Source organism: Elephantulus edwardii, unplaced genomic scaffold, assembly GCF_000299155.1.
Source record: "Elephantulus edwardii isolate Elephantulus edwardi_28Jun2011 unplaced genomic scaffold, EleEdw1.0 scaffold00058, whole genome shotgun sequence".
NCBI lineage: Eukaryota > Metazoa > Chordata > Mammalia > Macroscelidea > Macroscelididae > Elephantulus > Elephantulus edwardii.
In genome coordinates, this window is record NW_006399808.1 from 9,846,052 (window position 1) to 9,866,542 (window position 20,491).

General features: G+C 37.9%; 1 protein-coding gene across 1 annotated transcript in view; it reads left to right on the forward strand.

Annotated features, from left to right (window-relative positions):
* The window catches only part of TTC18 (tetratricopeptide repeat domain 18), a 146,918-nt gene that overhangs the window by 62,935 nt on the left and 63,492 nt on the right, over positions 1-20,491 (forward strand). Inside the window, exons 9-11 of the mRNA XM_006887566.1 lie at positions 11,153-11,287; positions 16,525-16,701; positions 16,882-16,962. Of these exons, the coding sequence (XP_006887628.1) occupies positions 11,153-11,287; positions 16,525-16,701; positions 16,882-16,962 (393 nt within the window). The remainder of the gene's footprint in view (positions 1-11,152; positions 11,288-16,524; positions 16,702-16,881; positions 16,963-20,491) is intronic.

The following is a 20,491-nucleotide window of genomic DNA, read 5'->3' on the forward strand; positions in this document are numbered from 1 at the left end:
TGGCACAGGACAGAGCGGAGTTTAGGGCTGTTGTACATAGGGTCGCTATGAGTCGCAAGCGACTCGACGGCACATAACAACAACAACAACACAGCTCAAAGGCATCAATTCTTCTGTTACCTTTATTTATGTTCTACATCTCAGATGCATAGCAAGTAATAGAAAAGACCATGACTTGCTGCATCAGGTGTGCCTGCCTCTTCACACTGACAGTATTATGCTTCAGTAATTTGAAGAAGTTCAGTAGTCTATAAATTTTAAATATGAGTCCCTTGTCTGAAATATCATTGTCAAATATTTTTCCCCAGTCTGTGCGCTTTCTGTTCACCTTATTGGAAAAGCTTTTTGGATGCACACAAGAACTTGATTTTTAGAAGGTCCATTCATCAATTTTATTCTCTCTTGGGTGTACGGACATTTTAGGCTATGCTTGAAAGGCTATTCATTCTATAGACTAGGGCTTCTAAATTTGTTCCTAGTTCTTTGCTGATGATTGTTATAGGCTTTGGTTTTACCCCTAAGTCTCCGATCTGCTTTGAGTTGTCCATTTCATTTTTCTGCAAGTAGGTGTCCAATTTTCCCAGCACCATTTGTTAAAGAAGCTGTCATTTCCTCATTTAATGTTTATAATTTCTTGTGTAATATCAGTTGACCGTAGGTTTATTTCTTGAATCTTAATTTTATTCCATTGATCTATATGCCTGTTGTTTTAGCAATACCATGCTTTTAGGAGCTCTGATGGCTTAGTGATGAGGCGTTGTTTTTTGTTTTTTTAATTTAAAATTAACAACTCCATTTCTTTTTTTAAATTCATGTACATTGTGAGTTTTGTAAAGTTCTACATGTGTTTACATACAAAATTTGTAAACATTATATTTCACACTATCCATCATTCATATTGTGTTTCATGCAATCATTCTCATTCATTATGTTTTATAAAATAATTTACCATTAAACCATGCCCTTCATTTCTCTGTCTTTTCAGATCCTCACCAAATCTTTCCCATTTTCTTTACTTTCCTCCCTCCACCCACCAAATTGTGTGACCCTATGATTCCCCATCCCTTTACTCCTTTGTTCTCATCCCCTTCCCTCCTTGGATCCCTATACATATTTTACTAGTTATCCTGTTTTTATAATAATGGTCCTATGCAGTATTTAGCCTTATGAGACTGAGTAAGTTCACTCAGCATAATGCTCTCCAGTCCCTCCCAAATTATGTAGGAATTTTTGAAATCACTGCTCATGAGTGTTGTGTAGTATTCCATCATGTGAAGGTACCATAATTTCTCAATCCATTCAATTGTGGCTGAACATTTGAACTGTTCCCATGTTCTTGCTGCTGTGAATAATGCTCTTATGAACATTGGTGTGCAAATCTTCGTTTGTGTCTCAGTTCTGATTTTTTTAGAGTATATTCCTAGGGGTGGAATAACTGGATCATGTGGTATTTTTATGTTCAGATTTTTGAGGAATGTGTCAAATTGCCTTCCAGAGTGGTTGTACCATTTTACAATCACACCAACAGGGTATGACAGTTCCTTTCTCTCCACATCCTCTCCAACATTTATTACTTGCTGTCTTATTAAACTTTGCCATTGCTACTGGGGTGAGACTGTATGCCATTGTGGTTTTGATTTGTATTTCTCTTATTGCCAGTGATTTAGAGCATTTATTCATGTGTCTGCCATCTGAAGGTCTTCCTCTGTGAAAAGTCTTTCCATGTCTTTTGCCCACTATGTAATTGAATTATCAGTCTTTTTCTTGTAGAATCCCTGGCGGATTTTATAAACTTTTGTTATGAAACCTTGTTCAAGAATGTATTGCCGAATACTTTTACCCAGTCAGCAGGCTTTCTTTTCACCCTATCGGGAAAAGTTTTTGATGCACACGGAGATCTAATCTTTAGAGGGTCCCTTTTATCAGTTTTATCCTCTCCTGATTGTGTATTTCTGGCTGTATTTGACAACCCCTTTATACCATAGGTGAGTCCTTCTAAGCTTGGTCCCAATTTGTCTCTTAAGTTGTTTATGATTTTGGGCTTTACCCCTAGGTCTCTGATCCACCTCGAGTTGATTTTTTTTGTATGATGAGAGGTGTGGTTCCTACTTCAGCTTTCTGCAAGTAGCAGTTCAATTTTGCCAGAACCATTAGTTGAAGAGGTTGTCATTTCCCCATTGATAGATTTTCTTTCCTTGTCGATTATCAGTTGACCATCGATAGATGGGTTAATTTCTAGGTTCTCAATTCTGTTCCACTGGACTGTGTGCCTGTCATTGTAACAGTACTGTGTTGTTTTGGTTATTACAGCTATATAGGAGGTTTTGAAATCAGGGAGTGATATGCCTCCCACTTCGTTCTTGTTTTTCAGAAGTGCTTTACTTATTCATCATCTCTTTCCACTCCAAATAAACTTGAGAATTGCCTTTTCAAGCTCCTTGAAAAATGAATTAAAAAATTGTTATCTGTATTGAGATTGCATTATGTTGTTGTTGTTTATTGCCTCCAAGTCAAGCACAACTCATAGCGACCTTATGAACAAAAGGCCTGAAGCCTTTCTATAACTATCAACATTTATCAAAATTCACAGAGTTTCTGGAGGCATGTTTAGGAAGTGGATGCCACTCCTGCTTCCAAGGGATTGCATTAAACGTGTACATTTCTTTTGGTAAGATTGTAATTTTTTCTATATTAAAAGTCTTCCTATTCATGAACATTCTTCTAGGTGGTATAGCACTGGTCTGTGCATTGCTGTGTAGAGATAACTCATGGTTACTGAACACTGGGACACTAATGTGCCAAACATGGTAATGGTTACCCATGGTGGATAGTGTTTGCTGGAAAATCCCCACTAAAACAAGCCTGGAAGCAGGAGCAGCATCCACTTCCGAAATGGCTTGCCTCCAGAAACTCTATGTACGAACGGTGCTCGGGCCTTTTGTTCATAGGAGCGCTATGAGTTGTCTATGACTCGATGGCACCAAACAACAACAACAACAACAATCATGAACAGGGGACATTTTCCCATTTATTAAGTATTTTATTGTTTGTTACAGAAGTGTTTTATCGTTTTCTTTGTACAAGCCTTTTGTGGCTCTAGTTAGATTTATTCCAAAGTATCTTATTTTGTGTTTGGCTATTGCAAATGGTGTTGCTTTCTTATTTTTCTTCTGTGTGTTTTCTTTGTTACTGTAGAGGAATCCTACAGAGATGTGTATATTACTTAATCTTGAATCCTGCAACTCTACTAAATTGGTATATTAGCTCTAAGAGTGTTTTTTTTTTTTAAAGAACCAATCTTAAAATATTTTATTACATTCATAAATGACACTCTTGCAACCTAGCCAAAGCCAAACTGAGAATAGAATACTTGAAATGGATTTCGTGGGAATGGTTAAAAGTGCCAACACTATTTGTGATTTGGGCTATTTTGTTCTACATTCTAATTTACAACAGAGATAGGAAATTATCCAATATACCACTTTGTTAGTCTTCACCATTTATAAAAACATTTCACAAAGATATTGCTACCCTGATTTGGATTTTTTTCATTCTAGACAAAAACAATATGAAAACTATTGGCAGAAAGAAGTTTTTATCTGAAAAATAATGGCAAATGGAACGGGATTTTGAAAGCAAACTTCCCAAGTATAACATGATGCAGAATAGAATTCAAGCCCAAGTAGATTTCTTCATTTATATTTGTTTAGTCAAATTGAGGATTACTCATTACAAAAACTTAATTTATGTCTTCTTTTCTTTCTGAATTAAATATTTATGTTAGGGAAGAAATCCAAAATGAAATTAAAGTTAGTACTCCTTTACAAGTGGTATTACAAATAAATATATAGTGAGATTAAGGATCTCATCAAATTGACCTTCAGTGTCTAATTAACTAAGCATATGTTAAAGATATATGTATGTTAGAATGTGCAGAAGGATTTCAAACTCTTCTTGAACCTAGGAAAATCCAACAAGAGAAACAAGAGTGGAATATAACAGTTGGCATCTAAAGATAATCCTCAACCTCCTTTCCTCTTGCTGATCTATTGGCATCAATTTTATTCCAATTCTCTATCACCCATGTCTTCAAAACAGCACTACATGCCATAATATTATCATGATTGTGGACCTTTGAGCAGTAGATCTTTCAGAGGTAGGTCTTTATTCTGTGGGCTTTGAACTACCAGTAACTGTGCCACCCAGGGACTTGCTCTCCTTTAGCTACTGAAAAAGTAAATGTCAGAAAGAGACTTAAAATCATAAAATGCACACTGTAAATGGAACCATTATCCCTAAAGGGTGTAAATATCTTTGCATTGGTTTTTGGAAAGGGATAACCTAGAGTAGTAGTACTCTTCTTTTGAAGACATGGAAAAAACAGACGCCTAAAATGTTTAACCTCTATTGTTTATAGAGTTTTCAGAGGCATGTTATTTCAGAAGTGGATGATCAATACTTCTTCCTAGTCTGTCTCAATTCTAGAGCTCTAAAATCTGTCTACCATTTGGAGCATCAGTGACACATGTTTGAACACCAAAGCAATCCACAAGTATAGCTGACAGACAAGTGATGCACTAATTGTTGTTGTTGATTGCTGTCAAGTTGAGCATGATTCATAGTGACCCTTTGAAAAAAAGACGTGAAGCCTTCCTATAACTGTCGTTTCTCAAAGTTCATAGTTTCCAGAGGCATGTTGTTTAGAAAGTGGATGTTGCTCCTGCTTCCAAATTAGAACACTGACAAACGAGAACACAACTATCTAGTCTACAAAGAAATTAGCAGCTGTAAGTAAATTTTCCAGTACAAGACACTGACAAACAAGTCTTACAGTTTGGGAGAATCCACATCCAAGTCCTCAGTATCAGCTCTAAGAGAATGTTTTCTCTCTCTGATAGTCCAGAGGAAGGTCCTTATCTCTGAGCTTCTGTTGCAGGATTGTATTCCTCTGACTCAGGAAGTGTGAAGATGGTACATGATAGAACAGGGTTCAGATCTGTTGTTCATAGAATTTTACTGCATCATTCTCTACTCATTGGCACCTAACAACAAATGCTTAACCAGGACTGTTTGCTTTACATCCTGAAATAATATTTTCATAATAACCATCATAAAAATATGATACCTGGAAATGTTTCTTAATATCTCATGAATAAAAAATTTCTTTCTTGTCATCAACCAGTCACTACAGAAGAAATCAGTCCAATCAATGTGTGATAAAAATGTGTTTTAAAGTGAGCTCCGGTGGTGTAGTGGCAAGAAGTTGTGCTGCAATCCTAAAGGCACACAATTCAAATTCACCAGATGCTTGGCTGGAGGAGGGGCAATCTCCTCCTGTGCCAGTTGGATCTGACTCGATAATATACAACAAGGAAAAAAGAGAGAAAGAAAATAAAGTGTTATTTAAAAAAAAAATCTATAATGGAAGAAATGACACTTGATTTGTGTTCAAGTGTTATTTTTATTTTTTTAAAGTTTTATTTATACTGGTTTATTTGCAAGGTTTGAATACATTTTTTCCCCACCAGATCTTTCCCATTCCTGCCCCCAACTCGTCAAATTGTACAACCCTATCATTAACTCCCCCTCCCTGCCTATCCTCATCCCTCTGCTTCCACTCTCCCTGCCTTGGATCCTCATACTCATTCTACAATAATGATTTTATGTTTTAACAGTTTATTTGTTGAGTCCTTGGAGGTTTCTGTGTACATTGTCATATCATCAGACTATAGTGAGAGTTTCACCATCTCTTTGCCAATCTGGATGCCTCTTATTTCCTTGCTGTTGTTGTTATGTGCCATCAAGTCGCTTGCCACTCATAGCAACCCTATGTACAACAGCTCTAAATGCTGTTCTATCCTGTGCCAACCTCACCGTCTCAAACACACTCATTCCCACCGCTCTAGTCACAGAATCGATCCAGCTCATCAAGGGTCTTTCTCTCCTGCACCATCCCTCCATGCTCCCAAACATGATGTCCTTCTCCAAGGACCAGTCCCTCCTTGCAACATGCCCAAAGTATGTCAGAAGAAGCTTCAGAGTCCTTGACTCCAAGGAGCATTATGGCTTCACCCTCTCCAGGACAAACCTGTTTGTTCTCCTGGCAGTTCATGGTATATTCAATACTCTTCTCCAGCACCACAGTTCAAAGGCATCAATTCTCTTTCTGTCATCCCTAGTCACTGTCCAATTCTCCAATGCATAGCACGTAATTGCAAAGACTATAGCCTGGATTAGACACACCTTAGTCTCAGCCTGATGTTGTTGCTCTTCAGTACTATTGAGAGGTCCGTTACAGCTGACTTTCCCAATGCAGTTCATCTCTTGATTTTCTGGCTGCTGGTGCCAAGAATGTTGGCTGTGGAATCAAGTAAACTAAAACTATTAACTATCTCAATCTCTTCACCATCCATCCTGATGCTGCCAATTGGCCCAGTGGTGAGAATCTTTGTTTTCTTGATGTTGAGCCTCAATCCATATTGAAGGCTGCAGTCCTTGACCTTCTGCAGCAAGTGCTTCAGGTCCTCTTCAGTTTCAGCAAGCAGGGTTGTGTCATCTGCATAACATAGGTTGTTGATGACTCTTCCACCAATCCTGATGCCACATTCCTCCTCGTACAGCCCAGTGTCTCAGATGATCTGTTCTGCATACAGATTGAAAAGATATGAATACAAAATACATCCCTGATGGACCCCCTTCTTGATTTTGAACCATGTAGTGTCTCCTTACTCTGTTCTGATGACTGCCTCTTGGTCCTAGTATAGATTTTGAATTAGCACAAGCAAATGTTCTGGGATTCTCATTCTTTTTTTTTAAATTAAATTTTATTAATTTTAATGAACATTTACAGATATTTTAGATTTCCATTCATTCATTGTTGCACTATTTTCTCTACCAACCCCCAGTTCATTCCTCTTTTTTTCCCCCTTGAAAGTCTATTTTAATTGTCCCATTGCCACAGTGCTTGTCAAAGCCAGTTCTGATTAATCTCCTTTGTCAGTGTATCCTTTGTCATTCCCTATCACTACTCCCTGAGAGAGACTTCACTCTGATTCATAAGGAAAAGGGGACAGCATATTGTCTTAGCTACTTCCTGCTGAAAAGGGATGCTGTAGGTTTCAGGGTGAAGATCTTCTCTCACTACTCTAAAGGGCCCCTTTGGCAATGGGAAACATGTAGACTACTGTGGAGATTGATTTTGGAATTTAGATGCACTGTTATCAATTGTGCTTAGCCATATATGTTCATATCCTTGAAGATGTATCATGGAACTGTTGCAGCCTAGAAGACACAAATTTAACTAGCAAGTTAAAAGTACATGAGTCATGGTACAACCACTCTGGAAGACAGTTTGGCATTTCTTTAGAAAGCTGAACATACCAATTCCATATGACCCAGGTATTCCACTGCTTGGAATATACGCTGAGAAAATGAGAACCGAGGCACAAAGCACAAATGGAGACTTGTACACCAGTGTTCATAGCAGCGTCATTCACCATCTCAAGAACATGGAAACAGGCCAAATATGAAACCACCTATCGAGGTGATTGAGAAATTATGGTACATTCACATGATGGAATACTGCGCAGCACACAAGAGCAATGATTTTGAAAGTCACAGCATAACTTGAGAGGGACTGGAGAGCATTATGCTAAGTGAACTAACTCAGTCACATAAATACAAATACTGTATGAGACCATAATTGTAGAAATAGGAAGATAAATCGTAAAATGTGTATGAGGATCCAAGGGGGTGAGCATTGGAGCTGAGGGGTGAGGCTGGGCAGGGTGATAATCATAAGGTCTTCCAATTTGATGGGTAAAGGGAGGGGTGGGTAAAAGAAATGGGAATGATCTGTTGTGAAAAACAATGTATACAAATTTTGTAAGTAAACCAGTATACAATAAAAATGTTATTTAAAAAAGAAAAAAAAAGTACATGAGTCAAAAATTAAAAGCAATAATATTCCAAGTAGAGGTTCTAACAGTGGCACAAATCAAGTTACAGAGGGAAGGTAGTTCTTAAAATAAAAGGCCTATTGACAAGCACTTAGTCTATTATAGTATAAAGGTTAGGAACCACAAGATGTAGAGGCTTAACTATGTCATTTATTGTTCTTAAGTCCTGGACCAAATTACATCTACCACTGGGTTGTTTTACAGCTCGGAAGTCCGCATGCAAGGCAGAGGTGAAGTAAGGAACTGCTTATGAGGTTTTCCATCGATTCCAACAACTAAGAAATAGTGAGAAAGAGTTGGGGCCTCAGAAGGCTTTTAGTAGGCTCTGTGTCCAGGAGAAAATGAATATACTTACCAGTAATGTTAATGCTCACCCACAGCTCTTCTGGGAGGATCTAAATCGTTGAAGCGTCCTCCTTTGTTTCCAGCTGGGAGCTGGGGCCTGTCAGTCCTGTCAGCCTCGAGGACCTGATGTGGGCCGCCCTTGGCCATGTGTCCTTCAAATCCACACTTAAGAGATTCTCATTCTTCTTAGAGCTTGTTGTGATCCACACAGTCAAAAGTCTTTGTATAGTCAATGAAGCACAGATACACATTCTTCTGGTATTCTCTGCTTTCTACCAAGATCCATCTAACATTAGCTATAATATCCCCAGTACCACAACCTCTTCTAAATCCAGCCTGCACATCTGGCAGTTCTCTGTTGACATGTTGTTCTAAACATTTTTGGATAATTTTCAACATGCTCTTGCTTGCATGTGATATTAATATTGTTTGGTAATTTCCACACTCTCTTGGGTCCCCTTTCTTTGTAATGGGAACAAATATCTATCTTTTCCAGTCAGTTGGCCAGTTGGCAGTCCTCCAGATTTCTTGGCACAACTTAGCGAGCACATCCAGGGCAGTGTCTGTTTATCTTCCCTTATTTCCCTAGCAAGTACTATACAATATTGAATTGGAATGGCGACAGTGGACATACTTGTCTGGTCCCTGTTCACATGGAGAATGCTTTTAGTCTTTCTCCATTTAGAATGATACTGGCTCTTGGTTTTGTGTACATACTTTTCACAATATTGAGGAAATTCTCTTGTATTCCTATTCTACTGAATGTTTTGATGAGGAGAGGACATTGGATTTCATCAAAGGCCTTTTCTGCATCATTTGCTAGGATCATGTGTTTCTTATTATTTATTAATGTGATGAATTACATTGATTGTTTTTCCTGTGTTGAACCACCCTTACATACTTGTCATGATCCCACTTGGTCTTGATGAGTTTTGTTGTTTTTTTTTATGTACTTTTGGATTCAACTGGCCAGGATTTTTGCATCTATAGTAATAAGAAAACTTTTTCTGTAGTTTCCTTTTTGGTACTGTCTTTGCCTGGTTTGAGTATTAGGGTTATGCTTGCTTTGTAAAATGGCTTTGGGAGTGTTCCCTCTTTTTCTATTTTTTTTTAAATAATTTAAGTAGAATTGGTGATAAATCTTCTCTGAAGTTTGGTAGAATTCAGCCATGAAGCCATCTGGTCCAGGACTTTTATTGTGAGGAAGTCTTTTTATGACCTGCTCAATTTCACCTTTTGTGATGGGGCTGTTCAAGTGTTCAACATATGTTCATGTCGTTCTAGGTAGGGCATGAGTTTCAAGGAATTTGTCCATTTTCTCTGGGTTTTCAAATTTTTAAAACTTATTTATTATTTTTCATAATGTTCCGATATTACAGATTTAATTTCATCTGATTTTGTTGTCATCTGTATCATTAATTAATTGAGTTCTGTGTGTCTTCTCTTTTCTTTCTTTTGTTAATCTTGCCAGTGTTTTATAAATTTTTTTGATCCTTTAGAAAAACCAGCTCTTGGTCTTGTTGATGATTTCAGTTTTCCATCTCATTATAATTTCCTTTCTTTTAGATATATTGTGGCTTTTTGGTTAGTTTCTTTTTTTATACATTGTGTTTTATACAATCATTCATAGATACAGTATTTTATAAAATTGATTACTAGTGATCTATGGTGGCCTAGTGGTAAGGAGCTGTGCTGCAGTTATAAAGGAATGAAGTTCAAATCCACCAGCTTCTCTGTGGGGGAAAGATGGACAATCTCCTCCCTTGCAATTAAACTGCCTCAAAACCCACTGGAGAGTCAGCTATGAGTTGATTCCAACTGGACAGTACACAATACATGACATGCCTATTACTAACTCATCTTTTTGAGTCCCCATTAAATCTTTCCTATTCCTTCACCCTTTCATCTGCCCACTAACCTCTGCTAGCCTTGTGATTTCTCCCCTTTCCCATTTCCCATCTTTTCCCTTGTTTTTTTTTTAACATATTTTTATTGGTTTCATACAATATAATAATTGTATTTACATACAACAATCAGTATGAATGTGCACGCATCTGTGTCAGTTGTGGCTCTGGGTTCTTTAGGATATATTTCCAGTAGTGGAATTGCTAGGTCAAATGGTATTTCTATTTCCAACTTTTTTTTTAGTGCATTGTCAGAGATGTTGAGGATAGTACAGGATAGGCTAAGGTTCAACTCAGTGGCACATAATAATAACAATAACAATAACAACAACACATACATATATAGTAGATTATTGGAATAGTTTCGTTTCTTCTCTTTTTTGATTAGCTGATGAGAGCAGTCCATTTGACCACTAAAGATTTTCAAACCTGGATAAGAACATGAATCTTTCTCAAAACAGCTAAAACCCTTATAGCAGTTAATTTGAATTTGAGTTTAGTCAGAACCTATTTGTTATAACTGGTTCAGATGATTTCTAAAGCTCCCTCATCACCACGAGGCTTTGAAATGTTGTTAAAAAAACCCACAACCTCTGATTTCTCTCAGATTTTTGTTGTGCTTATTCACAAAACTTTTCTTTCTCCCTAAAAGGAACATGTTTCTTTTTGGTTGAAAGTGCATACTTGCATCAGTTTGTGGATGTGCTGATGCAGCTACTGCTTTTGCTTTTTGTGATCACTATTTAAACACATTGTTTCAGTGATTGTGGTGTTACTTAAGCTGGATTGGAAATAAAGAATTCAAGACCAGAATATTTAGGTAGCCAGTTAAGCAGCAGAGCCTGTTCCTAAAGCTTAGTCTTCTGGTTCAGACTGATTCAGAGCTTCAAATCTTACTCGGCGTTGCTCTATAGTACTAACAATTCTCTGATCTTATTCTTTTAGAGTGACGATGACAGTCCGCTTTCATACCATGGTGTGGCTTATGTTAATATGGTACCATTGCTGTATCCAGGTGTAAATAGGATTCGAGGAGCTTTTCACGTTTACCCTTATCTAGATAGTACAGTTTATGAGAAGGTAAGAAAAAATAAATTCATAGACATTGTAATTCCAGTTTATTGTTTTAGCATTTTACATTTGTGCACTCCATTTTTGAAAACAGTTGGTATGTTAAAATGTTAAATATAGAATGTTGCAGCTTTATTAAAATGAAACCTTAGAAACTTGAAGGTAATGAAACGGCATAAACTAGAAGTAACACAAACTCTTTGACAGCTGGACAAGAAAACAAATTGAGTTGGCATATCTATTTAGTGAATTCTTGCTCAATGATTAAAAAGAATTAACTATTGCTATACATGTAACAATCTGTAGTGATAGAACTCAAATCAGTGGTTGCTTGAGGACAGAAGTAGAAGGGGAAATTGGAAAACAAGGTGAGGAAAATATTAGATGTGGTAGAAATGTTCTTTGTCCTAAATGTGAGATGGCTTCACAGGTGTGTACATATGTTAAATTTATCAATTTCTATAGTTATGTTTTTTCATCAATTTCTATAGTTTAAATAATGCATTGTTTATTTCCTTTTTACCTCAATAAAGTTAGAAAAATACTCTGAAGGACAGTGAAAAAAGTTGGTTATGTTAAATATGTGAAACCATAAATCGTGCTGATTAATAAGTTAGGATATAGATTGTCCATTTTCATGTGTGAAAATACTGTACATTTTTTGAACAAAAAAAGCCAATTTTACTGTTTTAAGTTTTATAAGAAAATGAAACTTTGTAAAATACAGTAACAATTGAGTAGTAATTTTCCATATCAATATCAGTACACTTTGAACCATAAATATCACTTAATAGAGATTGGTCCAATGAAATAATTTAATAGGATCGAAATCTGTCATACTGAGGAAAGTGGAAGGGTCATAGAAAGAGAGGAAGACCCTCAAAACTATGGTTTGAGACAGTGAATATAACAATGAGCTTGAGTATGTCAGAGAGCATGAAGATGGGGCAGGATAAGACCAGGTTCATCACTGTTGTTCATATGGTCACTGTGAGATGGTCAGAGTCGGCTTGATGGCACCCAACAACAACAATATTGATAAAATTTTAAAAATACGTTTTAAACATAGATAAATGTACTGAGTAAATAAAAAAATTATAGAGTATCTATCAAGAATGATTGTTAAGTAATGGTTTGTAGCTAGAACATGAACCAGGGGACTAAAAGAATACAAATGTGTTGTTAGGTATTTTGTTGTTAAGTCCTGTTGAGGTGACTATGCATCATAGGGACACTACACACAACCAGTCTGAACCTTGCCCTATTCTGTGCCATCCTCACCAATTCTGAAAGACAAGCCCATTGTTACAGTCCCTGTGTCAATATGTCTTGTTAAGGGTCTTCCTCTTTTTCTCTGACACTCCACCTTTCCCAGTATGCCATCTTTTCACCAGAACAGGCCCTGACAACATGGCCAAGTATGTGAGACAGAGTTTTACCATCCTTTTCTCTAAGGAGCACCCTGGTTTCACTTCATTTAAGAAAGACGTGTCAGCCTAGGAGATATTCAATACTCTAATACTACAATTCAAGAACATTAACTTATGTTTTATTGACTGTGCAAAAGCCTATTATTATGGTACCTGCTTATCAAAGAGGGTAATAGTATCTGGGGTCTTAAAGGCTTATCCTACAACAAGCAACTATTTAAATGACCATTGCTCAGTCTGTGTAGAAGTCAGTACATCAGCCTGAGTGTGGTCAAAGGACTTGAAAAGATTTGGTCAGGAAGAAGGCTATGTATGAGAGTCTAAAATCAGAGGCACATGGTCTGTGTAGAATAAGGCAGGCTGAAACTGGAGTCTTAATTTCCCTTTAATGATTTGATAAGAGTCTAGAAACCATGTTGGATATTTTTTAATTGATATTTTAATGAAAGCTTACAGAAAACTTGGATTTCCATTCATTCCTTGTTGCACATTTTCCTCCCTACCCTCATCACACCAGTTTGCTCTTCTTGTTAAAAAGATTCTTTCATTGTTGCCATGTTGGATTTAAAAAAAAATTATTATTAATTTTAATGAAAATTTACAGAGACTTTGGATTTCCATTCATTCATTGTTGCACTTTTCTCCCCTCCCAGCCCTTCCCCCAGTACACTACCCTCTTGGAAAAGTAAAAGAAAAATTCTTTCATTGTTTTACAGTCCCTCCCCCCAGGTCCTTGGAAGGAGGAGTGGCATTCACTTCCATAATAGCTTGTCTCTGGAAACCCTATGAACCTGGAGAGAGGATGAAAGACACCCAAGCATCGAGGACTCTCCTTCATAGGGTTGCTATGAGTCACCTGCAACTCAACAGCACTTAACAACTTAACAACAACAATCCCCCAGGTCCACTCCACTATGCAGTCTTCGCTCTGGACTCCTGTCATGAGAAAAAATACCTAATCACGTATCCCTCTTAAACAGTTTTCTCCCTCATCTGTTTCAGTGTGGTATACATTATTAAACCCATCTTTCTCAGTCTCCTCCCAGCCCCGGGGTCAGTCCTGTTTTACAACAGTGGCACCATGCGGTATTTGTCCTTCTGTGACCAAGATATTTCACTCAGCATAATGTCCTCCAGGGTCACCCATTTTGAATAATATTGCATGAATTCCTTGTTTTTCAGTGCAGTGTAGCATTCCATTGTATGAATATACCACAACTTCTCTATCCATTCATTTGTTGATGGGCACTTAGGTTGCTTCCAACTCCTTGCTATTGTGAACAAAGCCGTGATATACATGGGTGTGCATATATCTGCTTGGATGTCAGTTATGGTCTCTTTGGGGTATATTCCCAGTAGTGGAATTCCTGGGTCAAATGGTATCTCTATTTGCAACTTTTTGAGAAAGTGCCATACCGCCTTCCACAGTGGTTGCACCATTTTACACTCCCAACAACAGTGAATAAGGGTTCCAGTTTCTCGACAACCTCGCCAGCATTTGTTGCTTGCTGTTCTGTTAAATTTTGCTATTCTGACTAGGGTGAGATGATGTCTCGTAGTTGTTTGCCATGTTGGATTTTTAAAAGTTGTCTTTCCAAATGGAAGTCTCTTTAACTCTGGTGCTGACCTGGGCCATGTACTTCAATAACAACAATCCTTTTCTTTGAACTCTCCTGTCTGCAGGGATATTTTATCTCAAAGATCTTTCCCTCCCCCCACCCCCACAGGATGAGAAGGGAGGGTCTTGAGATATAGCTTTATCTTAAAGTTTACAATGGACCTCTAGAAACAGGCATGACTGAGGAAGAACAAATTACTAGAAAAAGTGGTCCTGTCTGCTCTTCTGGGATCACAGTGTGATAATAGATGGAATAGCATGTTGGTTTAACCAATCAAGTAATCTCACTTTTGTGCTATGGGGCTTATTACTGTCAAATTCTCATGTTGAGCTGTCTTGCTTTAAGCTTCCCTGATGACACTTTAGCCGGGTAGGAACTTAACAAGCTTTGGTTCATGATCCAACAGTGTAAGAATGTCTCCTGTTTGTGGTCCTGCAGGGTATATTTTCACCCCATGAAAACAGACCTTAGACAAATAGTGCATAGGTCCACTGTTGTAAAACAGGACTGACATCAGGGTTGGGTGAACCTGAGAAAGATGGGATAAATTATGTATACTGCATTGAAACAGATGAGGGAGAGAATTGTTTAAAAGGGTTATATGATTACGTATTATTGTCGTGAGTGGAGTCCAGAACAAAGGCTGCCTAGTGGAATGGACTTGGAGGGAGAGATTGTATAACAATGAAAGAATTTACTTTTCAAAGAGAAGAGCAACCGGGGGGGGAGGGTGGGCAGGGAGAAAAACGCGACAATGAAGAATGGAAATCCAGTCTCGGTAAATTTTCATTAAAATTAATAATAATAAAAAAGGAAAAATATTTACAGCTTCAGAAACATGGTATAGGACTGGCATAAGTTAGAATCAATTCAATAACTGGGGTGGTTTATTTTTTTTTTAGTCAAGTTGTAGAAAAATTGTGCAGTTTATTTTACTGGATACATTTAAAACTTTTTTTTAGAAAGCTAACAATAAGCTATCTTATGCCTTTCGTAAACATCTTAGGAAATTTTGCTTAATTACTTGTATAATCTTTCTGCTAGTTAACTACTATTGAATCTCCATGAATTTCTTGTTACCTCAGTACTAGCTTAGAGGAGTAACGAATGGAGTTACAGGATGGCAGGGTATGCAAATTCTATTCATTAGTAAAAATCTAATAGTGAGATAGACAAGTGCTATCTTTACATTCAAAGAGAAGTTTACTGTCAGAAATCAAGGCCAAAAAGAAATATCATTAGAGAAAGGCACTTTTTGGTCATATTACATGTGTGATACTTATATTAAATAAGTGAGAGGAGTGGACTACTGATACAAAGATGCAGGACAGTGTATTTTTGGTTTTGTTTATAGTAACAGTTCTTCGTATCATCACATCCCAATTTAACACCTAGAGATGTTAAAAGGGGGAAAATTAGCATCTTGGAATCGATGAAATATAGCAAGTATACTACAGCTGGTAGAATTACAGGTGATTTTTGAAGAGTACAGGTTTTACATTTTGTCGGGTATCTGTGCACCTTTAAGGTTATCACAGTTAAGACACCAAGATGTCCATCGTCCCTAGAAGGTTTCTGGTGCCCTTGTTTTGCAATTCCTCCCTCCTACTTTATTCACTCCTTCTTTCTTTCTTGCCAGGCTTCATTCATCTGCATAATTACTTTTATATTTTTAATCTATGTTGTTTGGTTAAACACCATTCCAAGGTTCTCCGCAAGTGAAATACATAGTTTTAAATTTTTCCATACTGTTTCCACTTTAAACATTAAACTTATCTTACTTGTCCAGCTGTAACTGATATGCCAATAATTAAACAGATAATATATTTTGTAAAGAAATTCATTTCACCACTTGAAATTAATTTGAAATCATTTGTCAAAGATTAGAAGCTTTCTGGTGACCAAACTTAGACATCAGAATCAAACCAAGTTCAAAGGTCTCTTCTTTATAATAGAATTATATAAGTTATTTAAATTTTTTTAAAAAATAAGTAATAGAATAGGCAGGTAGCTTTCTGTGGTGATTTTATGTATTTTAGAAATAAGGATATGCAGTTAATTATTTCTGATCTCTTTGAGTCTGCAATGTTGTAATTATTTGGAAGATTAAATGATGCTAAAGAATAAGGTAGTTTTTGGGGGGTTTTTTTGGTGTTTGCCTCCTTTGTCTGTGACTTGTCCTTTCCCCTTACCCTAGACCAAATGTTTATTCAGCTTGTTTCGGGATACTGGTCATCATTTGACCCAGAATAATAAAACAGGAGGAATTATTTCTCCACAATCCAAGTCTATTCTTTCTAAGAACCTGAAAGAAGATAAAACAATCAAAGAAAAAGATGTGGTAAGGAAGGGCAAGGACTGGGGGGTGCGGTGGGTTGTTGGAAAAGCCATGTTTTTTTCTGTTGTTTTATTGTAGTTCAGAAACTTGGACTGAATTTTTGTTGATATATGTTTTGATCACTGTATTGGATCATTGTGAATTATTTACTGCCTTTTTGTGACTTAAAAAAAAAAGTACAATATCAGTTTGTGAAGTGTCTTCATTTTCTTGCAGGAAGCACCTAGCATAAAATCTAAGAGTTCAGATACTCCTTTGGAAGCTGAACTATCTCTCAACCACAATCCAGAGGGACAGGTAAACTACTGATACAAAGTTGGACACGGACATTGGTCAGGGCAGGAGATCTGCAATACTATCCACAATACCATACATATGACTAGTTTATTACTTGGTGAACAGTCTCCCTGAAACTCTGTAAAATGATTAATATCTTGGCCAGCACTAACACTTTTCTTTTACTAATTCTATTATGTTAAGCATTATAAGGGATGCAAATGTGCATGATCCACAGAACTTATTCATCTACCTCCTGGTCTCTTAGGAAAACCAGGCAGGCTTTACTAACCGCAGCACAGAATTTCAATGAGTCCTAGAATAAAGATACAAGCAAAGTTATTTGTGGGCTCAGAGGAGACAAGTATCAATATCTACTAGGATGGGGCCGTTTCCTGGATATGCTCATGAGGAAGTGGTATCCAAGCTAAACAGGAAAAAATGAGAGAACTTTTTGCCAAATGAGGATGGGGGAAATGAAGATAGGGGATGGAACAGCTTGAGTTAAGCCATCAGAGAGAGGGGAATTTAGGGCACATAATTAATTTGCTATGTTTCTGCAGCTGTTGTTAGTTGTCATCAAGTGACTTCTGACCTGGTGTAACCCATGTGTATTGAGAAGAACTTCCCCATAGGGTTTTCAAGGCGATGACAGTTCTGAAAAAAAGAACCAGCCTTGTATTCCAAGGCATCTCTGAATGGGTTTGGACTGCCAGCTTTGCAAGGGGTAGTAGAGCACTTAAACCTTCTGTATCACCCAGGACCTCTTAATTCAACAAAGGACAATGAAAAGAAAGGAGAAATTCTAAGAGGTAAGAAAGAAGAAAAACTGATTTCAGGTTTTACATCTCTCTCTTTCTGGAATGAAAGAGATGAAAATGAAGTGAGAAAAGTCAAGGAGATATTTTCTACATGTATGTTTGTATAGGCTGCAGGTATAATCACATTAGTGACACAGTTATAGAAACATCTTGCAGAACTGAGCTCCAGGACTTGAAAGTTAAGGACTATAGTCTCTCATGAGAATCCAGAACAACTGTCATGATGTGTTCATAAAGATTATGTTCTACATCCTGGTTTGGTGCATACCATCCCTGGAAGGAGTGCCTGCAATACAAAGATCCCACAGTGTTAGATTGGTGCTGGATTCACCACTCAAACATGGGTAAGGGTCACATGCAAGGGGGCAAGAGAAACCAGTTCACTAGCCTGCAATCACTCTCACACTCAGGAAACATCGCAAACAGGAACCTATGAATCCGTCTTCACACCAGTTCATTCTCCATTCCTGGTTAGCTTACTTCCCAAGGGAGGCTAAGGGCAGAATAGAAGGTTCCTGCAGGAACCAGAAAGGGGCTGACAGGAAATGGAGCACAGCTAATGGAACAGCCAGAGTGGGAAAGAGGCCACAGGACATGATGCCAGCTCCAGAAAGCAGAGCCCCTCTTCTGGGCTGCACCCACTGGGAGAGCAGGCATCTCCACCCTGGAAGGTTCCTCCCTGGAGCACAGTGGTGAACATGACAGAACTGAGGTTTGGACAACAGCTGTCTGCAGCTAACCCCACTGCTTCCTAGAATAATGTCTGATGTTGGAACAAAAAAACTGAGATACCATGAACTATGAGATTCTGGAAGCTGATGGGTTTCCAAGGTTTCTAACTCAGGATGTCCTTGCTGGTCTACCTGCCCTACTCAACTTACTCAGGAGAGGACAAAAAAGAAAAACAAACATTTGTTAAAAGAAACCTATTAAAGAAATGACCATCATTTAAAAAAAACACACACAAAAAAACCTTGTAAGCACCTTTCTAAGATAAAACTAGTATTCTCTTCCAATTAAAAGTTAAAGAGAGACAGTCAGGCTTAGCATTTAAGCTAGGAGGTTCTGGCATCACTGGCTCCAAACAGATTCGAACTATAACCAGAATGATTGAGATGGTTTGCAACAACTGTCTGAGGAGGATGGTCAGCGTTAAGTGCAACACTAATGCCACTGCTGGAGATCTTAAGAAGCTGATTGCAGTCCAAATTGGCACCTGTTGGAACAAAATTGTCCTTAAGAAGTTAAAAAAAATAGTATATTATTTTCCAAGAAGTGGTACTTAATTTTCAAGGACCATGTGTGTTTAGGTGACTGTGAAAACCATGATGGGATGGACTTGGGACTTTATTACCAGTAGGGCAGAATTCGTTCCTCTTTTACTCTTCCCTCTTCCCCCACCACTACCCTCACTGACATGGATGCTTGTTTTTAAAAACATTAATAAAAGCTTAGATGCGGTGGCGGCAGGGGTGGGGAGCAGTTAAAGAGAGTGAAGAAAACCAAAGACTTAATGAATTAGTTCTTCCAAAGGACTACTGGCCCACATGAATCTCAGCTTCTCCCAACCTGAGACCAGAAGAACTAGATTGTGTCAGCCTACAACTATCTACATCTCTAACCAGGAACACAATAGGAGGTCCTAGTTAGAATATATAATAAAATTCAGATGAATCAAAAACACCCAACTTACTTGTCTAATAGAGACTGCGGGAACCCCCAAGGCTATTGGCCCTTCTAACTTGGAACTGAAGCCACTCTTGTGGGGTCACCACTCAACTAAATTGATACTGGCTATGAATAAGCAAAAACATTAATGAGGAATGTGCTTTTTAAAACAATTTACTATATAAGAGCACAAGGGCAATGTTTGTGAGGAGGAGGCAGGGGAATCCGAGAAACAGAGAAACTAGGATGGAAATGAGAAGAATGTCAACATGCAGTGGGAGTCATAACCAATGTCAGAACAGTTTTTGTGTGAATTATTGAATTGAAAACTAATTTACTATGTAAACTTTGACCTGTTGTTATTGTTATGTGCCATCAGGGTGCCTGCAACTCATAGTGACCCTATGGTACCGATAGGTAGCTCTGATCCCTGTCCTGTCCTGAGCCAGTCTCACTGATTCTGACACATCTAATTCCATTGCCCCAGTTACCATATCAATCCATCTCTTCTGTAGTTTTCCTCTCCTCTGCTGTCTGTCCCTCCATATTTCCAAGCACATGTCCGTCTCCAAAAACTGGTCCCACCTGGCCACATGCCCAGAGTATGTCATACCGAGCTTCAAAATCCTAGCCTCCAAGGAGAAACTTGGCTTCACCCTCTCCAAGACAGACCTATTGGTTCTCCTAGAAGTCCATGGTATATTCAAGACTCTTCTCCAGCACCACAATTCAAAGACATCAATTCTTCTTCTGTCATCCTTAGGCATTGTCCAGTTCTTTGATGCATAGCAAATAATTGCCAAGACCATGGCCTAGATCAGGCACACCTTAATCTCTAGTCTGATATCATTGTTTCTCAGTACTCTGGAAAGGTTCCTGACAGCAGATTTTCCAAATGCAATTCATCTTTTAATTTCCTAACTGCTAGTGCCAAGAGTGTTGGTTGCAGAGCCAAGCAAGCTGAAATTGTTAACAACCTCAATCTCTTCTTCATCCATCATGGTGGTGCCAATTGTGCTGTTGGTGAGAATCTTTGTTTTCTTTCCTCCTCCTCCTCCCCC